Source organism: Peromyscus californicus, unplaced genomic scaffold, assembly GCF_007827085.1.
Source record: "Peromyscus californicus insignis strain IS unplaced genomic scaffold, ASM782708v3 Scaffold_9__1_contigs__length_137607984, whole genome shotgun sequence".
Classification (NCBI taxonomy): Eukaryota; Metazoa; Chordata; class Mammalia; order Rodentia; family Cricetidae; genus Peromyscus; species Peromyscus californicus.
Genome location: NW_026294617.1, coordinates 36,633,217 through 36,654,783, shown reverse-complemented (window position 1 = coordinate 36,654,783; position 21,567 = coordinate 36,633,217). Strand labels below are relative to the sequence as shown.

Here is a 21,567-nt window from a genome sequence, read left to right as displayed (position 1 = left end):
CTTAACAGTCACCGAAATGCCTGACGTTGTGTCAACCCTTCTGCCTTTGTGGAGTGAGTAGAAGGTACGAATCTCTGGGATGACGTCAGACTTAGTCTGGGCTGACCAGGATACATAGTCCCACATCACGGTACAGTGAGTATCACAGCGGGGTATGTTGTGTCAAAAACAAAATCCTGAGCAGTCGGGGAGGGAGGGCTGTGGTGCAGTACACTGGAAGGCACCATTGAAGAAGCAATGAGTGCAGATCAGGGAGCAGGGGAGGGGTGGAGCAGGGCAGGAGAAGCAGACTCTTCTGGCAGTGGAGAAGCATACTGAAATATGGTTTTGAGAGCCTGTGACCAGTGCTCAACAATCTGCAGGTCTACACTGTAGTCAAAGCCATTCCTCCCAGGGCATCTGTGTATTAACCCCAGAGGTGTGGGGGAGCTGGAAGTGAGCCAGGGCTGTTGAGACTTTAGTATTTAAATATTAATCAGGAACAATGAAGAGAACCAATGATACCAGACTGATGGAATCTTAGAAAAATAAACAAAATGTGTCACAAATGAAGTTAAGGCATCTTACCCGGGAGAATGGGTGGCTGAAATTAGGAAGTAAATAATAAATAATGAGAACCGTGCTGTTGCTAAACACCACGTGCTTCAAGCTTTATACACTGACTCATTTCTTCACATCATACTCTATGAGGTAAATTTTATTATCTCTCTCTGAGAGGTCCTCTCCATCCTGTCCTTCACCTAATCCCTCTTCTGCATTCATAATAATCTTAGACAGTCTGTAGTTCACTTACAAAAAAAGTCTCCTCGTAGAATGAACACTCTTTAAGAGCAAAAGCTTTGTTTTGTTTGTGGTTGTGTTTTCAGCTATTCATTAGAAAGACATCCTAGGAGCACAATGATCAGAAATGAAGCAAGCACCGGCATGACACTTAGCAACCAAGGCACAGATAACTTGCAGCAGACTAAGGAGCCAGGTGATGTCAGAGCCAAGGAAAATGATGTGAATAGCCAAGAAGGCTTTAGAGAGGGGACCAGGAGCTCGCAGAAGGCACAGAAAGCAGAGGGACTACATTTTCATCCTATTAAGGTGCATGAGCTGGCTTTCTGGATCCCATTACCTATGGTTGGACACCTTGCTCATCCCTGAAAAAATGGGGAGGGGCTTGGTCCTGGCTCACTTGAATGTATCAGGCTTAGCTGTTTCCCCATGGGAGAACTTACCCTCTTGGAGGAGGGGAGAAGGGATGGAGGGGAAGACTGGGGATGGGGTGGGGAGGAGGGATGACAGGAGGATCTGTGGTTGTTATGTAAAATGAATACAAAAAATTTAAAATAATATTCTACAACAGAAAAGCTTAGAAGACCATCAAGGAGTAGGGAGATGGATCAGGAGTCAGGAGTGCTGGCCACCCTTCCAGAGGACCTGGTTTGATTGCAAGCACCGGCATGATACTTAGTAACCACTTGTCGCTTCAGCCCCCTGTGATGCAGTGATTGGACACCCTCTTCTGCCCTCCTCAGGCACTAGGCATGCACACGCACGGTTCACAGACATATATGCAGGCAAAACACCCACACCTAAAATAAAAATAAATAAATCTTCAAAAATATTTGTGAAGAACATCAATTCACTTGTTTTATGCATTCAAATGTTTGACAATATTTTACTGAGCCCTTTCGCTGCACCAGGTGTTGCGTCAAGCATGGCAGTAGTGGCGGAGCACAGAGGGGCCTGCAGTCTGTGGGAGAGAGAGAGAGAAGTGAGGCAAGAGATCACACAGGATGGTTTCAGGGGTAACGGTTCTGCAGTGTTAACAGAGCAGGGTGTGATGGGATGAAGAACAGTGGGAGTGGGCTAGAGTGTCAGAGGATCAGTCTTCAGAGAGGCCCTCAGGAAAATTACACGGGTTTATTATCCTTTGTTCAACACCAGAGCCTCCAGATTACATATTTTGAATGTTTTCATATGTATAATGAGATACATGGGGAATAAGACCAAGCTGGAGCACGAAAGTCACTTACCATTTCATGTATACACTTAGCACAATACACTTGGACTAATTTTAGCAGTAAGTATTTTCAATGCATCTTTAGTTTGGAGGTTTAATTTATTTTTTATTTATTATTATTATTATTATTATTATTATTATTATTGTTTGCCATACTGAGGATCAACTTAGTGACTATGTTCTGACTTTGCACATGCAAAGCAAGTACCAGTGAAGCACATCCCTAGGCCCTGAGCCAATGTTTTGATGGCAGCCTACTATGTAAGATCAGATGTGGAATTTTTCAGCATGTGCTATCACATCAGTGCTGAAAAGGTTTTGGACTTTAGCACATTCCAGATTTCAGATTTTCATATCCCAGAAGTTTAACTTGCCCGTGAGTAAAATCCTACAAAATAATGCTCGAAGAGAAGATGGTGCTCAGAGCAGAAACAGAGGCAGGACCAGCACCAGGGATTGTGGCATGAACTGAAAAGGTTCAGTGGAGGTGGCAATTGTGCATATCAAACAGGTTCGTGGCCCAAAGGAAGGCCATGATTAGCTCCCTCCTAAGGTTTGATTAGTACCATGGTCACATGGTTAAGAGATTGTCCCAAAAAGCATACTTAGTTTTAAGTCAGAAACCCAAACCAGAAACAACTCTGTTTCTTCTGAGGTTAGGTGAGCAACTGCAGAGTAGAAGCATAGGACACTGACAAAGACAGAGTGTGTATGGAGAAAGGATGTACTACAAAGGGCCTTTGGGGGCAAGTATGTGGCTATGCCTGTGATCTCGGCTCTCAAAAGGTTGAGAGAAGAGAATCACGGGTTCTTGGCTACCCTGTGCCTCTCTCCCTTTGCCCTCCCAAAAGGATAAGGTAATTTTGTCAGTTCATCTGAAAAGACCTTGCACCCAACCTTTGCAACAGCTTACATTCTACCATAAGGTGGCCATAGTAAAGACCATTAAAGGAGGTCCTCAGGGAACATCAGGAACATCAGTGATACTTTATTTGGGGTTTTGACTCCTGAACTTGAGAGAACAAAAGACTCATGTAGAGTTATAAAAATGCATAATGAGCCAGGCAGTGGTGGTGCACACCTTTAATTCCAGCCCTGGAGAGTTACAGAGTGAGTTACAGAACAGCCAGGGCTGCTACACAAAGAAACCCTGTCTCAAAAACCAAAACCAAAATGCATATTGCCACACCCCATCTAAACTTTTTATTATGTTGAGGGTAAATCTTCATGTGTGATTAAAGTGGTCTCTAGACTGGCTACACCTTGAGAAGTGTGAAAAGGATCTACTAATTAGCTTCAATTAGAGTTTATGAATCTCTAGAAACAATGAGAAAGTGATTGTTTACACACAAGGATTTTTTTTTTTTTTTTCCCTTGAGAAGAGAAAAGCTATTCTAGCAACACACTCACAGACTTGCTAAGTCTGAACCACTGGTTCAGAAGTTCATCTAGTGTGGTTGTTGAGCAGACCAGGGGACATTCCTGAGAGGTAAGTGATTTGCCTCAGTCTACAAAACTGGAAAGCAGAAGGCCCAATATGCCACTTAGAGAGATAACTTATGATAAAACAGAGAGAGATGAGATTTAATCAATGTACTGTGAATAGTTGTCCAATGACCCCAAGTTCATCTTTAGTGTACTGAGGTGAGCTTTGTGTTTAGAGAAAGAACTGGGACAGTGGGGTAAGGGTGATGGTTCTGCAAGTATTCTGAAGAGGTTCTGATGGCTTGAGAAAGCAAACTGGTTCCCTGTAGACTATTAGGAGAGCTCCCGGTACAGCCTCCCACTGTGAATAACTGCCCTCATGTGGAGTGTGCTGTGTTCTACCAGGCTCAGCTGTTTCTGTAACGCACGATGACCAAAGACCAGGGACCATGAGACGCCTTTTGGAGGCCTAGAAGATTGACGGAAAGAGGCCTAGTCCTTTATCTTGTGCTAGTCTCCTCAAAGGAGAATAAGACAGGCTAGGTGTCACCAGTTTCTAGACAGACACATCTTGAGCGATTAATGCACCAGCATGTTCAGGTAAGTAAGGCACCTAGAATAAAGGAGACAAATGCAAGAGTAGAGACGCCAGGCTCTCTTCTGTCTTTATTAACCTTGTAGGCAAAGTGAGGAGTGGGTTCTTTTCAGGAAAAGCGGTTTCTAAGGGCTTTTAAAAGAACCCAGTCATTCGCCTATATCGCCATCTCAGTCTTATCAGCTATGGGATGCTGTCTCTAAACAGGACTCACAATCAAACAGAGAGACCACAGACTCCATTGTTAGAAGTGTTGGTGACCGAGTGGGGCGTTTATGGGGACTCACTCTGCACATATCCAGATGGCTCAGGCCTTTCTGCATTTACATTCGTTTCTTCAGCCCCATTGGCATTGGGACCTCACCCTAGTTGAATCCCATGTCACTAAAATGTCCCACTCATTGCTGGCCTCCTCACGTAGTGTTTCGTGGTTAGTATGTATCCTACTCTATAGTTTGGGGCTACATCTGGTCTACGCTGGAGTCTCTAGGTTCAGCAGCCTTTCTCGGCTTCCTCTTCTGACCTATGAAGGAAGGGCACACGAGTCCCTCTCTTCTTCCATCTCCCCCTAAGCCATGCTGCAGGCCTTCCTTCTCTGTGTCTGGCACTGCTTTGCTGCACAGCATTAGTCAGGGATGTTTGAGCTGTCGTGTTGCTGGATACCGTGTTGCTGGATACCGTGTTGCCGTGGGGCAGATGCCCTCAGCAGCGCAGTCCAGGGAAATAGGCTATGGGGTCTGTCCTGCAGAGCTAGCCGCAGGCAGAGGAAAGGAAGCCAGTCTGTAATTTTCCCAACAGCCTCCTTAAATCTGTGGGTGACAGCATGGGCACCTTGTCTTAAAAAGACAAGGAAATGAGCTCAGAGCTGAGGAAATTTGCCCCAGGTTGCAAATTAAATCCATGCTGATGCAGATGTGAACACAACCTAGGATTGGAAGCTGTCCAAATGGCTCAAAGAGAAAAATCACAGCTCTTTCGAAGCCTCAAAGCGTCCTACCACCGGCCCTAGGCAGTTACTGGAAGCTGTGCCAGACTTCCCCGTCATCTCTATCCTGTAAGCAAGTTGCACCGTGATTACTCATTTTCTCTCTTGCCTGTGACTGAGGCTATTTTCTCACATCCTACTCCTGGTTTCAACCCAAGGATTTCGTTTGAAGGGCGGGGCATTCCTTCACATCCCTCCACCCCAACCCCAACCGGAGCCTGAAGTCTGGACCAATGAAAGCAAAGTACCTCATTTACTGGCACTAAGAACTGGCACTATTTAAGTGGTAGCAGGAGTGGGCTGTGAATCGCGTCTGCTTTCTCCACAAACGGGCACACTGTTGTCTGATCTGGGGCATCTCTGAGCTGAAGAGAGGGAACTCAGAAAGCCTGTAGGACTCCTGCTGCCGCCATGTGCTTTGGCAAGTGTGCAAGATACATCGGATACTCTCTGGTGCTGTTGGCTGTCCTCTGCATCGTAGCTAATATTTTGCTCTACTTTCCTAACGGGGAGACAAAGTATGCTTATGAGGACCACCTCAGTCGCTTTGTGTGGTACTTTACCGGCATTGTAGGCGGAGGCATACTGGTAAGTTTCTCTGAACTGTTTTCACTACAAAATTCCTCTCCTCTTGAACAACAGTGTGCATTCTTCTCACGCGAAGTTTTCTGCAATGCCTACCTGTAAATCCCGTGCATTTAGTGGTTGTCGCTGCTCTTTCTTTGGAAAGCAGAATATTTCAAGGTTGAGTTAAACTTTTTGCTAATTTCATTAGATGTTGTTTTAATAAAATCTCTTATCTTAGAGTGAACTCTTTTCCCTAAAGCTTTTAGAGGCTATCGGGTTTCTGAGTGCGGGAGTGACTGTCACTTCTCATTTGCTCCAGGGAGCTTCTGAAGAGAGGTGGCTGCTTCCAAGAGAGCAGTCCGGGGTCTAAATTACTCTCTGTTGCTTATTTTCCCTCATCTGTATAGGGAAACTATTAAGTGAGTGCACTGGTATTTTCAAGTAACTGGAGGCTTTCTCCTGGGTTTGGAGTTAGAAGCAGGTTGGTATCAGTCTAATGACGGAATGTGTTGTTTTTCCACAGTTTGTTTTTAGTTGAAGTGGACAGGAATTTACTTGACACATTTAGCTTCGACCTCAACACAGATGGAATGTACATACATTTGAGTCTGCTCATTTAAAATGCAGGAAGAATGAACTGCAAAGAGACATTTTATGGAATTGTTGCTGTCATAGAGAATACTATTTTCTTTGCCAAGTAAAAGATGTTAAGACATTTAAACCGAATATACTCACTGTGGCATAGCTTAGCAAATGTGCTTTGAACGTAAACATCATTACCATTCATGTTCCCACAATTAATACAAATACAATTATATGAACAAACATAGTCACTGCTTAACAGCCACTGTGCTTAGTGTCTTTGGACTTAAACTTCAAGTAGTTTATCCTTATTTGAAGAGCATCACTGCTGAGTTGAAACTTTTTTTTTTTGAGACAGTTTCTCTGTGTAGCTTTTGAGCCTGTTCTGGAACTCTGTAGACTAGGCTGGCCTCGAACTCACAGAGATCTGCCTGTCTCTGCCTCCTGAGTGCTGGGATTAAAGGTGTGCACCACCACCGTCTGGCGAAACATATTTTTTTAATAGAAAATTTTTACCTTTTTTACTTACTCAAAATGTTTCAGCCATTCTCCTCAAGATTTGATCTTCTATGTTTGACAAGGGGGAAAATCAGATTTAAAGACAGATTTTAAGATTTAACAGTGCTAACAGCTTTCATATGAAAATACATTAGGAATTCTTCCAAAATGCTCACATTTATAGGTTATTATTTCAAATTCTGTATGCTCACCACTGTATATGGAAACAAGCAAATGTAATATGTTTTGTTTCTACTCAGGCTTTCCCATCATTTGTGATATTTGGTTAATCTAATAATTAGAAATAGTTATGTTTTCCAGGAATGCCATATGAGCTCGGGGAAAGACAATGACTTGATTCTGCTTGCCTTCTGATTAGATACTCCTGCCAGCGTTTGTGTTCATTGGACTGGAGGAAGATGACTATTGTGGCTGCTGTAGCTGTGAAAACTATGGCAAGAGGTGTACAGTAAGTCTCCTTGCGCTGTCTCCTGGTGAAAGTTCTTCATTCCCGATGCAGGACTGTGGCTTACTTCTTGCTTTTTCTCTCCCTAGATGCTTTCTTCTGTACTGGCTGCTCTCATTGGCATTGCGGGATCTGGCTACTGCGTCATTGTGGCAGCGCTGGGTTTGGCAGAAGGACCAAAGTGTAGTGATTCCCACGGTGTGTGGAACTACACCTTTGCCGACACTGAGGGAGGGTACGTGATTGTTCTCTACCTAGCAACACATTCTTAAGGACCACACATAAAACTAAGTCATCTGTCTATCCATCCACCCAATATTTCCTTACAACAACTTATGCAGTGTGTAAGGATGGATGGGCAACCATTAACCCAGGAAAATCCTAACAACTATTGAATACATGCACTGACTCTGATCTTCCAACAGCCCTATATAGATATAGATACTCCCATAGTTACTCCCCTTCTACAAATGAGAAAAAGAGGCAGAGAAAGATGAAGTGACTTATCTAAGGTCTCATTGCTAGAAAGAACCACTGAATCTTTGAATCCAGGCTGTCTGCCTCATAGAGTTTATGCTCAGATACTGTGTACATTAAGTCACAACGATGGGGAGATCAAAAGAAATACATTTTACTAGTTCATAAGAAATTATTATGATATCCTTATGTAATCAAAGCCCGGGACAAACCAATGCTCTCATCCTACACCTGCACTTGCTGCCTCACATGTAACATATAAACACTCTTGATTTAAGTTACCAGGAGACATAGGAAAGGTCTTATCCACAATTCTAACTTCAGTGTAGTTAAGTGAGGCCCCATTGTTTTGTGTTGGAATTTTCTTTTTATCGCTTATGACAAAGAAACAATAGAAAAGCTGGTGGAAACTGGTATATGTGGAAATGAACGAGTACAGTTTGTCCTTTCCTGACTTGGTTTCTTTAAAAGAAGAGATTTTATTTTCATTTTTAATTTTTATTTGTGTGTGTGTGTGTGTGTATGCATGTGTGTGTGTGTATGTGTGAGTGCAGGTACCCACATAGTCTAGAGGAAGGAGGTTTCAGGTACTCTGGAGCTGGAGTTACAGGTGGTTGTGAGTTGCCAGATGTGAATGGCAGGAGCTGAATTAGGGTCCTATGCAAGAGTAGCACATGCTCTTAACCCCTGACCATCTCCCAAGGCCTACTTCAGCTTCTCAAGTTTGAATTTTGAAAGGTTACGTTTTTGAAAGACAAAAATGAAAAAAAATAATGACTATGGATTGTACTTTATATCATTAATAAGACTGTTCCTAATGAATTGTATGACAAGGATGTGGAGAGAGAGGGGGGGAAAGAGAGTGTGTGTTTAATTTTTCCTTCATGAGATAAAACACATGAATTAGACTTGGGTCCAGTCTCAGCTCCACACTCACTCTCTAAGAGCAGGAAGAAGTGAATTGATTTTTCTGTAGAATGGAACTAATGGCAGTGGTCATGAGCACTAATGAGATGATGTACTTGTGAACTGTTCATGTGAAGGGTGGCACACTGTGACATTAACTTAGAATGAACATGGCAGAATGATGGCCTCCGAAGGAAAACTAGTACTTACTGGAGTTGGGGTTTTAGTGTCACCAGTATGATTCATCTTTGTTCAGAACATCGTGTCCTCATAGAAAATGATTCATGCTTGTACAAACATGTAGAACTGTTGCATGAAACTACCTCCCAGGGCAGTCATGATGCATGCAGCTGGGATGCATGGAGGGTTATGTCTATCAACACATTTTAGGAGCCATTTGTATACCTCCCCCATTACTCATTTATGCTTCTCAAAAAAATCTTCCTCTTCTTCTCGATCATTCCTTATTTGAACCTGTCCAGGGATCTCAATATGTAGAGTGACTAACACTTTCAAACCACTGATTAATTTTTCAGTAGTTAAATAGAGCCAAAGAAAATCTGACTCTGTGACCTGAAAAACAGACTTTGTTCTATTGACAAGCAGAAGCACAGAGCCAGAATGGCAGATTTTTGTTTTGTTTTTTAGGGGTGGAGTGGTGGCAGTGTGTTTTGTTTTAAATCAACAAGTTGAATATCTTATTGGCTCAATGTACTGTTCCAAATTTATATGTCTGGTTTCAAGCTGGGGTAGGAAGAAGTGATAAGGAATTGTACCAGGTCTCTTTGTGGGCTTAAGTCACTCCTTAATGTCCTCACGTGGCTGAAACCTATTTCTCTGAGAATTCAAATATTCTGTGAAGTAGCAAGGGCTGACATTCTATAAGAAATCCAACACCACACATACACCACACACACACACACACACACACACACACACACACACACACACACCCTCGTGATTTTTAACAGAGGGAGTTCAGGTTGTTATTTATCATGTTGTGGTTTTTAACACACACCATGTTCCAGACACTGGGCTGATGGCTGGGTTTAAGAAGAACAGGCCTTGCTCCTGCCTCACTGTACCTCAGCCTTGCTGAGTAGGTATAGAACAGGTCTTCTCTCTGGAAGGTGGTTTTCCTTTGGAGCCTTTTTCCCGATCAGTGCACTTGGCATGGACATTCTCAACCCTTGCTCTTTGGTGAGAGTCCATATTCTGGAAGGACAGAACCCGCCGTTATGTTGCAGCTCCAGTTCAGACTTGGACTCACACAGCAGTTCAGTATCTCAGTAAAACAGCTGGAGGAAAGGAGTTCCACGTTGCTACAGAAGCACCATGAGAGTAAAGGGCCTGGACTTAAACCCTTGGACTTTCTATTGCCAATTAACTTTTTGATTAAAAACTTCAAAAAAACTGTCAACAATTTCATTTGAAAATAAAAGCCACTTGAATTCTAATTTGGCAGAATTTGGATAATTTTCAAACAGGAAGGTATTTGGTATCTTAATGAAATGACCAAAATTAATACCTTAAAGTTTAAAAATCTAATGTAAAATATATTTTCCAAATAAATATTGAATATCTTTCCTGTAGATAGTAATTAAGCAATGATTAAGCAGGGTAACAGAATAAAAATATGCTTTAGAAGCTTTCTACCTTTCAACATGAATTGTTTTCATTTGTCCATATCTGCTTCAGTTTCCATCCATATGATATATGACTTGGTTTTAAATATGATACAAACATAGCTTTGCCTTTTTTCTTTCAAGAAATCTTACATCTTTTAAAGAATATAAAAATCTCTAATGTGAGATTATTTTTTAGCCACAGAATCCTAGATTCATGTCAAAATTTGTGCTTTAATTGTGTGTCTGTCATCGCAATAACATGTGGGCTGCAGCTTGCCATTTGTTGGAATGGCAGTTGCACAAGAACCTAGCACACAATATTGTGTTAATTCATTTCTGCGTTTCTGAATATAAACTTCCCAACAAAAAAGTAGGTCATGAGATCTCCTCCATGCTCTAGTCACGTGCCTGAAGTTTCTCTTCTGACCACAGGTACCTTGTGCATCCTGATACATGGTCCAAGTGTCATGAGCCTGAAAATATTGTGGAGTGGAATGTGACCCTCTTTTCTATTCTCTTGGCGCTCGGTGGAATTGAATTCATTTTGTGTCTCATCCAAGTCATCAATGGAGTGCTGGGAGGCATATGTGGCTATTGCTGCTCCCGCCAACAGGTGAGAACTTGTGTGACAATGTTGAGGCCTAGCCCTGTAGTGTTCAGTTGCCACAAGGCACTGTTCTTCTCATCAAAGAGAAAAGGTAGAACCAGACACGCTCAATCTACCAGCACTTACTCTTACTTTGTCTTTGCAGGTAGGAATTTATCAGTTCAATTTGGCTTCAGTGCTGAGTCTCACAGACTCAGTTATCCTGGTTTGTAGATGGCTCTGTGGGCACAGGAATGCTTTGCCCATAGACATAGTTGTTGGTCGAATCTTAGAATGTCTTATAATAAAAAACCTAGAGCTAGATATCAGAGTGAAAGCTGAAAGATCAGAGAAGCAGAACAGCCAGTCACTAGTTCTTACCTCTACGAAATACTCAGTCTAAAGAGTGTGAGTTCCTGTTTCCTCATGCCTTATATATCTTTCTCTGTCCAGACATCACTTCCTAGGATTAAAGGCATGTGTGCTTCCCAGTACTGGGATTAAAGGTGTTTGCCACAACTGCCTGGCTCTGTTTCCAGTGTGACCTTGAACTCACAGAGATCCAGACAGATCTCTGCCTCCTGAGTGATAGGATTAACAGTGTGTGCTACCACGGCCTGACCTCTATGTCTAGTCTAGTGGCTGGCTCTGTCCTCTGGTCCTCAGGCAAGTTTATTAGGGTACACAATGAATCACCACACACAGTACCTCTTTCATGTCAATCCCTGTAAGTTTCACTCACCCCACTCTAGTTACAGCTACACATGAGTGTCCACGATGCTTGCCTTCACGTTCCTAAGTAAACATGAAGAATAGTAACCAATATGGATTCCATCAGATGTAACACTAAATTCACCTTCCATGAGAGTCTGACTCAGGCATTAAACAAGATGTTTAAGATCACTCAGGCAGGAGATAACAGACTTCAATTCTTAGCCCAAACCCTTCCTTTCAACCTATATGCTGTACTTCCTGTCCTGCTAGATTCTCTGTGATTCTGCCCTAATAAGGAGTAACAAAAATGCCTACGCACTAAGCATGGAGTACAATTATTAGCCTTTGAATAGCCTTGTGAAAGCAACTTTCTACGTGAAAGAAAGCCAGGAAGTTCTGATTTCCTGGGGATATGACTTAGGAGTGAAATAGCCACTTGTTTGTAATGGAGAAAGTTGTTTTTTCCTTATCTTCCTAAAAATATATATTATTGACCAGATAGGAAGTTAAGGTCTGGCCCATTTAGGAAAGTTGCTGTTTTATGTCTTACTCTTTAAAACAAGATGAAGTAAGCAAACTTACTTCATTTATATTTTCCATTCCATGCCATGTATCCCTCTGATTCAGTATCTTCTGACTTTCCTTGAAAATAAGGAAAAACAAACAAACAAACAAAAAAACCTAATAAAAGCCAAAAGTCACTGCTACCAGGAAAACCTTTGCTGTAAATATATGGAAACTTTCTATACATTTTGAGAGGGAGTTAGAACACACATCTAGCTTTCCCTATTGGGCAAGTACCTCAAGATTAAGAATTCCTTTGGGATCTTGCCAAGTTTCCAAAAAAACAGCCAAGTTGGAAAACTTCAGTATAGCATTGTTTTTCAGCCAACTGAGGGGAAAGAGAACAGAATAAAACCTTTGGGATTGATTCCTAAATGCAAACCCCTACTCACTCTTGAAACTCATAGGAGCATAAACTCGGCTGCTTCTGGACTTCCATGCATTTGGGGCACTGGCAGAAGGATTTGTGGACAGAACTGGTTCTGTGCTTTGTGAGGAGAGATAACCTCCTGAATTGGAGGCAAGCACATGGGTCCTCTTAGGAGACAATGTAGAAAGGGCTTCTTCCTAACTTTTAGGACGATCTGTTACCTTTATGTGCAAGACAAAAGATGCTCTCACAGGACAGGACATTTAGTCCACAAGAGCTGGTTCCCAGCTTGGGAGCATTTGATTTGAAAGGTTACCCACAGTAAGCCCACACCAGGGCAAAGTTTCCAAGGCATTATTTTAAATTCTCCCCCCAGAGTAGAGACCTACACAAACACACTACAAGCCAATTCTGTATCAACATCCCGCAGTTTCCGTGAACACTTTCTGTAACTTTTCCTGGGGAAGAAAGTGGGTCTGGTTTGTTAGGAAACATTTTGTGAGCCTTGTCTGAGCCCTAAGTGTGAGGCTGGCTAAGTTTCAATCAAAACTGAGGTCGCTCTATGCTATGTTTGCTTTGAACAGGGGCACAAAGTACACAAATTTCACTGTGTGTTGACACGGATAATAACCTAATGTAAATTTCATTTTCTTTACAGCAATATGACTGCTAAAAGAACACAAGACAGAACCACCCGCTTCCTTTATTGCATTGTAACTTGTATATTTTACTCGTGTTATGAAACTTTGTACTGGTGTATCATATTCCATATATTCTGCTTTTATAAAGAAATGTGCTGACATCTTCATATGATGTCAGTGTTTGCATTTATCAAGCAAACTTTGTTTTAAAGAATGAGGCAACAAACTGCACTCACTCTGGAGGTATTTCACAGACTGAATGACCGTTCTCAGCATAGCTGAGATAGACTTGTCAATATTTAAGATAAAAATCACATTTAACTATTGTGCATATGTGTACTTGTTTTTTAAATAAAAGATCTCCGGTTTTCTTTTCAAGACCAAGAAGAACTCCAAACCCTGAAAAGTTGTTTTTAACTGTTTACATGGTGTTTCCCATTTGTATGTGTACAAATCTCTAAGAGGCCCTCGGAGGTGAGGGAAAAGCACTTGCCTGGATTTGGAAATCTCACTGAAAAAGCGCTAACCCAAGTACGTGAGAGAAAACATGTAAAGCTGCCAGTGGCTGTGAACGCTACTGGATGCTGAAGTTTTCTATCATGTAGAAAACTTTTTGCCCTCCAAAGACAAAGACTGTGGATGTCAAGAGGAAGCCAGGATAGTTGAACAAGAAGGAAGATGGGAAATGGAATAAAACAAGGTGGGGAAATGGGATTGGTGGAGTAGGGGTGGAAGATCACATGGGAATCCCTCAAACTTGCTTGTTGTTGAACATAAAATGAAGTACTCTCTACCACTCAGCTGTCTTTTTGTTTTTATGTGAGAGGAGACAACTGCTCTGGTCAGGTAATTTATCAGTCATGTAGAGAGGACGTCTTCCCAGTGCTTAGGAAGATCTATTTATTACCTTTTGTGGAAGACAAAGTATGTTTCAGAGTGCAGGCTTTGGGTTCCAGAGAGCTGGTTTCTAACTTGGCAGGATTTGATTTGAAAGGTGACCCATGGTGAATATATCCAGTGGGACACACCAATGGTGTGGTTCTCCAGCTCCTGCTTTTAGACCCTGTCTGTGGTCTACAGGATGAATGGCATCTGTGCTGAGGTCTTCCTTTCCTCTGGGTCCTCTCCTCTGCTTTCCATGCCTTATCCTCTCTTCTACCTTCTTCTTTCTATCAACAGATGATCACGGCTATGCTGTCTCTTGAGGCTGTCAAGCCAGCTAGGTATCTCTCTTTTCTGCTGGGTGCTGCAACAATCAAACTCCTGGGTAAGGTAGCATGTTTTTCTCTTTTAGTGCACAAACTACATTTTTGTTTGGTTTTGTCTTGTTCTGGTTTTGTTTTGATGTAAAAGGATTCCTTAACCCACTGCTTGGCAGAACTACTCAGAGGGAGCTAGAATTATTTATTTTGCCCACAGTTTCAGAGGTTTCAGTCTGGGGTCACAGGCTGTGCTGATCCTAGGCTTTCGGGAAAAGTGGTAGGAGCATGGAGAAGAGGACACTGGTCACTTCATGGTGGATAGGAAGCAGGTTGTGTAAGGGACTGGAGACCAGATACAGCCTTCAAAAGCATGTCCTCCTACAGCCCACTTCCTCCAACTAGGTTCCACTTCTAAAGTTTCCACCACCTCCTAAAACCATCCAGGGACCAACTGTTAAACAGATGCATTCAGATCATCATAACACCTGGGATTTTATACAGAGGACTTGGCTTTGGTTCATTGTCCCGGGCAACAGACAAGATATCTAATAGAGTTTTACTTGCTGATAGACAGGAGCACTCTTCCTTTGGGCAATGAATCTGCTGTGATTCCTGACCCAGAGTTCTACCATCTTTGTGCTATGATCACTCTGGCAGTCTGGTGAAGCCTGAAGACTTTTTCTAATAATACCTATAAACACATAAAATAAAATATATGGACATAAGAAGTAAATCAATACATTGGACTATTGGGGCTAGAGAGATGGCTCAGTGGTTAAGAGCACTGACTGCTCTTCCAAAGGCTCTAGTTTTGAGTCCCAGCATTCACATGGCAGCTCACAACCATCTGTAACTCCACTTCCAGTGGATCCTATGCCTTCTTCTGGTTCCCACAGGAATTGCTTTCATGTGGTGCACAGACACACATGTAAGCAAAACATCCATCCACAAAAATAAAATAAAAAATTTTAAGATAGAATTATATAGTAGCTGTCTTGATATCCTACTGTGTGGCTTCACATCTGTAGACAAGCAGTTGTCCATGTGTTCTAGCTAAAGTCTAGATGCTGGAGGAGGTCTAGGTTCTGGTGATGCTGTAAGTAAAACAACTTACACCTTTAGAACAAGATGTTAATTAAACTGAGATTTTTGAGGAACCAAGTTCAGTGTGATATGAAAACATATATGAATACGCTAGATCAAAATGTGACATTAGTTTCAATACTACTTTGGTTAATTACATGTAGTCATAATTAAAGGAAATCTAGTTGGCATTTTGGTTAGAGGCTTATAAAAAATAATTGCTGCTATTGCTTTTACACTGAAGTTTGACCCCATCCCCTAAATATCTACCCATGGGCTGATTGGGAACTCTTGGGCACAGGGTTAAAATCTCTGCAATAGAAAATCCAGAAAGGCAAGATAAAGATCAGAAGCTGCCTGTGTGTAACCCAATGAAGGAAAAGGGTCTGGAGGACAAAAAATAGACTCTCTTTCTACCAGCGGGGAGGGTACAGATGCATAGTTCTGCCCCAGCAAACTGAAGTCTTTTATAGACCCCGATGCAGCCTCAATTGTGATTTGTGGCTTCAGTGTCGAAAAGAATTTCAGGATTAGCCAGTATAAAGATGAACTGGTGACTTGGTTAAAGAGCGTTTAATATAAGCTTTAAGACTGTGGGCTAGGAGAAAGTTACTCAGAAAGAAAGGCATACCCAAGTGTCAGTGTGGACTTCTCAAGAGTGTCAGAGAGTGAGACAGACCCAAGTGTGGATAGAGGCTTTCCAAGGGCGCATAACATGGTAAAAACTGGAAGTGCCTAGAGCTTGACAAGGGGTTTAGTGCATGTCCTTTTCATGTAGATTGGTTTCTAAGGAGATTCCTAGAAAACTTCAGGTTTCTAGATGGAAAGGGAAAAAGCCTAAAGCACTTGCAGTCTGTCTTAGTTAGGGCTTTTATTCCTGCGAAGAGACACCATGACCACAGCAACTCCCATAAAGGAAGGTGTTTAATTGGGGCTGGCTTACAGGTTTAGAGCTTTAGTCCATTGTCATCATAGTGGGAGCATGATGTCGGGCAGGCAGACATGGTGCTGGAGAGGTAGCTGAGAGCTTCACACACAGATTGGCAGGCAGAAGAAAGGCAGAGTGACACTGGGCCTGGCTTGAGCATTTGAAACGACAAAGCCCACCCCAAGTGACATGCTTCCTCCAACAAGGCCACATCAACTCCAACAAGGTTACACCTCCTAATAGTGCCACTTCTTATGTGGCCTATGGAGGCCATTTTTATTTAAACCACCACAGCATCACCCTGGAATCCCTGCTTCTCCCCCAATGTGAGGGGCTCCTTTCCCTTCTCACTCCTCCGTAATTTTCCACCTCCCCATTTTGCCTCATTCCTGAGAGACAAGGAGCAGATGAGCTTCAGAAAAACACAGGGCATCCAGGACCTACTGGAAAAGGAAGGTATGAGAACCCAGAAGGGAGACCGTAACCAAGGATGTGGATCTGAGGGAGGCTGGGAGCCAAAATTGCAGTGTCCAGTTCCTCCTTTCCCAAGGCAAGCAACTGTACCAAGGTTATAAGTAAGGCGGCAGAAAGAAAGAGAGTTTATTAAGAATGGATGTGGCCAGTGACCAAGGAAACGCATGGGCTCAGAAGCACTGGGCCACAGATCTCAAGATCCTTCCCACCCCATCTCATTTTGGAAAGCTTTTAAAAATGAAAATTTTATTTTACTTTTCAAGTTATAAGCTATGAGCATGTCAAAAAAAAAATACAGTCCAGTCCACACAAAAGCAGTTCCAGCTATTCAAAAGTTATAGAGCATGGAGAATGCACTCCACAATGACTCAGTCCCATGACTGTTAGTTGTATGCAGCATGGGATTGTTCTGCACTATGGAAACAGAGATGTTTAGGCATTCAAAAATTGAGAAAGTAATTCAAAGTAAGAGTAAGTTCACTCTGAGTAGAGCAGAATTTGTACATTCTGATTAGCACTAGAAGAAGGTATGACTTGAAAAGATCCATCCTCTTCTACTTCATTCAATTTTAATAACATATTACAATATAGTGTGCTGTTCTGGGCAAAAGTAAATTGCTAGTTTTAAAACTAAGGGAGACAAAAATTAATTTGTTTGCCATATAGGAACCATGCTAGCATAGTTAGCCTAAAACTATTTAAAATATGCAAAGACATTTAAAACTTAACCAAAGACCAGTGATATATATATTTTTTCTCTTTAGGAGTTAAGACATACATTTAAATTCATCATGAGTGTTTTCTCTCCATTTTCTGTTTAAAAAGACAATGTGTGAGCCATGTACCAGGAACATGTTTTAGTATAGCTCTATTTACCCAAGGCCACACAAGTCAGAAAATTACCTTTCTTTTTTCTTTTTGTTTTTTTCGAGACAGAGTTTCTCTGTGTAGCTTTGGAGCCTGTCCTGGAACTCACTTTGTAGCCCAGACTGGTCTGGAACTCACAGAGTACCACCTGGCTCTGCCTCCCGAGTGCTGGGATTAAAATCGTGTGCCACTGATGCCTGGCTACCTTTCTTAACTTTAAATAGATAATACGCTGCTCTACAGAACAGAACACAAAGTGGAAGGATTATTCATGTGAGGGTGGGTAACAGGGAGCCTTCGGGCCTAAGTTTATTTGGAAGTCTTAGAAGTTAAGTGTGTCACAGAAAGAAACGCCTTGGCTTCCACCTTTTCTGTCAGATTCTACCACAAAGTTAGATTTAATGCTGACATTTTAGTCTCATCAGTTCAAGAGCCTGCCCTTTACAGGTCATCGCTCAGACCCGCCTTGTCTTATATTTGCATGCCCCCCTGCTCAGTGCGTGTTCTCACCACACCACACTGGAACTCGGCCACTCCCACACTGAACACCATCCCTTCCACTCCTAGGACTGACTCTCCATCATCCTTACCTTAGTGTCCAAATTTAAGTGACTCAAAGTTTCCCTTCGTTTGTGTATTCCTTATAAACAGACATTGCTATCGTTCAGAGGAAACAACGTCCACAAGACAGCCTGCATCATTGTGCAGTTCTGTTTTTAGCCAGTTCTCTGGGTCTGAAATGTTCTAGCCATCTACATTTGCCTAGAACCCCCTTGGGAGATTGTACCAAAATAATTTCTTATTATCTGGCAATACAAAAACATATTAAAAACTATTGTAGATTCTGATCACTTGAAGAGCAGGCATGGCTTCTGAACGTCTGTAGCTTTTTGTTTTTTGTTTGTTTTTTGGTTTTTTTATTTTACCAAATCACAGTTGCCCACCTATATAAAAAACATTTCCTGAAGTGAAATCTAAGAAGATCATGGTATGCTGCCATCATCACAATTTTAATTTCTTCATGTAGGTGAGGTTTCTGATAACGTTTCCACCACTTTTTTCTCATGTAGAGAACTATGAGGCTTAGTGCAACTCATCAGAACAGCAGATTGTATACAGTGTGTATATCTATACTCACTTGATATTTTTACCTTTAGAAATTTATTTTTGGAACATCATCAAGAATGCTCACAATAGTTTAGTTCCCAGAGATTATCGTAAGCCCACAGGCTCCTGTTTTGAGTGTTCCCAGCTGATGGAATTACTTGGGGGAGGTTATGGATCCTTTAGGAAGTGAGACCTGCCTAAAAACAATAGACTACGGAGGGTGAGCCTTTGAAGGTTTTAGCCAAGGCCCTGGACCAAGCCCCTTTCTCTGCTTCCTGTCCCAGCGTGATGCAAATAGTCTCTGCCCCGTGTTCCCACCACTTCCCTGGCATACCTCCCCTGTCAAAAGGTACCAAACTCTACACATCTGTGAATGATGAATGTGAATTGTCTTTTCTCCTTTTTCTTCCTGTCAGGGATTTTTCATCACCATGACAAAACTAATACTGTCTGATAACAAAGAATTGTTTTGATGAAATGGAACCAGAACAGTGTGATCAAAAGGAGATACTAAGTCAGAGTAAGTAAGATAGACCATATAGCCATTAAAAAGCTTCAAAAAAGTGATTGGAAAGATGTCTCAGTGGTTAAGAGCACTGGCTAGTATTCTAGAGGACCCAGGTTCAATTCCCAGCATCCACATGGCAGCTCTACAGCTGTCTGTGAACCCCAGTTCCAGGGATCCGATACCTTACTTATTTATCATGGAGGCAAAACATAAAATAATTGTTTTTTAAAAGTTTCAAAACAGAGCATAATGCGTCCTATATTTATATCTATATGTGCATAGATATTTAATATGTTAAATGATTTTAATCAACTTTTATGATTTTTTTGTCTTGATTTAATTGACTTATCTAAACTTTCTGAAGTTCTATAATAAGTGCACATTGCTTTTAGAAAGAAATCAAAACCGAGAAATGGAAGATGCATACCAAATAATCATTTAGGAGCCTATCTACAGTCCCTAAAGCAATCTCTTTAAGTGCAGGAGAAAGCCACTGTCCTTATGGTCAGACAGAAAAGTCATTCTAACGGAGACACCGGGAGATAAATATACCTGCAAATAGGTGGATGGATGGGCCAGGCAAGGTTGGAAAGGTTGCTAGACTAAAAAGATTAGGGGGGCCCTAATTTCTGCACAGCGTTTGGAGAACATTGGCATGTAACTTCTGCTTAGTCTAGTAACTTTTTTCTTTCTTCAAGCATCCATGTATCTTTTTTTTTTTAAAAAATGAAATTGATGGTACACTCTCACTTTGAGTATTTTTTTAAGTCAGAACTTTTTGTAATACTGGTTCATTTTCCTTGTTTCTATTTTCTGAAGTCAGAGAATGGTTTAAAATTTGTAGAAGTTGGCAAAAGCTGGTCTGTGGAAATAATGCCTTAATAAAAAGAAAAGTTGACTCACAGATTTTATGCAATTAAAAAGTATTTCTTTTTCTCCTTTGACATTAAGTGTGTGTGTGTGTGTGTGTGTGTGTGTGTGTGTGTGTGTGTGTGTGTGTGTGTGTGTGTTTTCTGGTCAATTTATATTTAAATATATAAATATAAAAAATATAAACACATATTTGAATTACTGGAGTTCAAGAAGATTTTCTCAAAGCTCAATTTCAGGTTGATTCCTGCTGTCCCCCAGTCCTGTATTAACATACCCCAGCACACAAAAAGGTTTCTTAACAACCAGCTCTTACAAAGAACATATGACTGCTATATTAGATGACACAGGAAGATTTCACAAACCAGGACAGCTGAGCCCACCTCCTTACTTCATCCCCTAATGAGGTCATGCTTCTGGATGTAACTTCTGCTATCGTACTAACTTCTCAAAACAGAGAAAAGGCTTCTCATATGCAGCAGTCACAGTCAAGATGGTCTATAAAATAGGAGGGACATTTTGGTCCCCTAAATGTTCTTCTAAGATATCTGTATTAAACAGACACATTCTCCAATTGGAATACTGTACCAAGGGTTCCTCTTCTTGTAATTCTTATCATCTATTCCATGCACAGATATCCTGGGTTCAAGTGCAGGCAGGGCTCAGGGACAATCACATTAGCCAGTACTGTCTCAGGCACCTGATGATGCCTAGAAAGATTCGAAAGCAAAACCAAAGTAGCCAGGCTGAGATCTCTTTAAGACTATTGAAGGCAACTCTTTAGATAAAGCATTCATCCTAAAACTAAAGTCAGCACTTTGAAATGTGCTGGTAACCATTAAGTATCACCTTTATTTATGTTACTTTTTATATACAATAAAATGTATGGTCCAATGAATATTTATTTGCATTTAAATGATGTAACCATCATCCATATTAAGAATGAGACAATTTCAGGATCTGGAAGTTTCCTTTCATGTCTTCCCTCAGATAATTCACCGTACACATACACAGAGGAACTATGCATTTGACGTTTGTAGTGTAACACCCAACTACCTGCTGGTCTTCTGGCAATACCACTTTGCTGTCTTTTATGTTACAGTGAGACGATTCAGGCTCAAGTAACTGTTGTTGATTTATTAACATCCTTTTAATAAAACCATGATGAAAAGCAACTTGGGGAGGAAAGGGTTTATTTCAGCTGGATGGACTGATGTCCATCGTGAAGGGAAGTCACAGCAGAAACTCAAGGCAGGAACCTAGAGGAAGGAACTGAAGCAGAAGCCATGGAGGAGTGCTGCTTACACTACCATACTCTCCATAGCTTGCCCAGTCTGCTTTCTTATATCACCCAGGACCATCTGCCTAGGGGTGATCCTGCTCACAACGGGCTGGGCCCACCCACATCAATCACTGTCTTAGCAATAAAACACCATGACCAAGAGCAGCTTGGGGAGAAAAGGGTTTATTTCATCTTACAACTCCCAAGTCACACTTCATCACTCAGGGCAGG

The 21,567-nt window shown here is 41.6% G+C and overlaps 1 protein-coding gene across 2 annotated transcripts; it reads left to right on the top strand.

Moving 5' to 3' along the window:
• Positions 1-5,209: 5,209 nt before the first annotated feature.
• Tm4sf1 (transmembrane 4 L six family member 1) lies at positions 5,210-20,090 on the top strand. 2 transcript variants are annotated; one of them, XR_008216599.1, is made up of 6 exons: positions 5,210-5,604; positions 7,043-7,132; positions 7,219-7,364; positions 10,573-10,753; positions 13,033-14,282; positions 19,093-20,090. XR_008216599.1 is itself a non-coding variant. In XM_052731415.1 (5 exons), exons 1-5 carry the CDS (start codon positions 5,428-5,430, stop codon positions 13,045-13,047), a joined length of 609 nt encoding a protein of 202 aa, XP_052587375.1. In that variant the 5' UTR covers positions 5,210-5,427; the 3' UTR covers positions 13,048-20,090. The 2 variants fall into 2 exon arrangements, 1 of the variants encoding a protein (XP_052587375.1); XM_052731415.1 differs by having other exon boundaries at positions 13,033-20,090.
• The last annotated feature ends 1,477 nt before the right edge of the window (positions 20,091-21,567 follow it).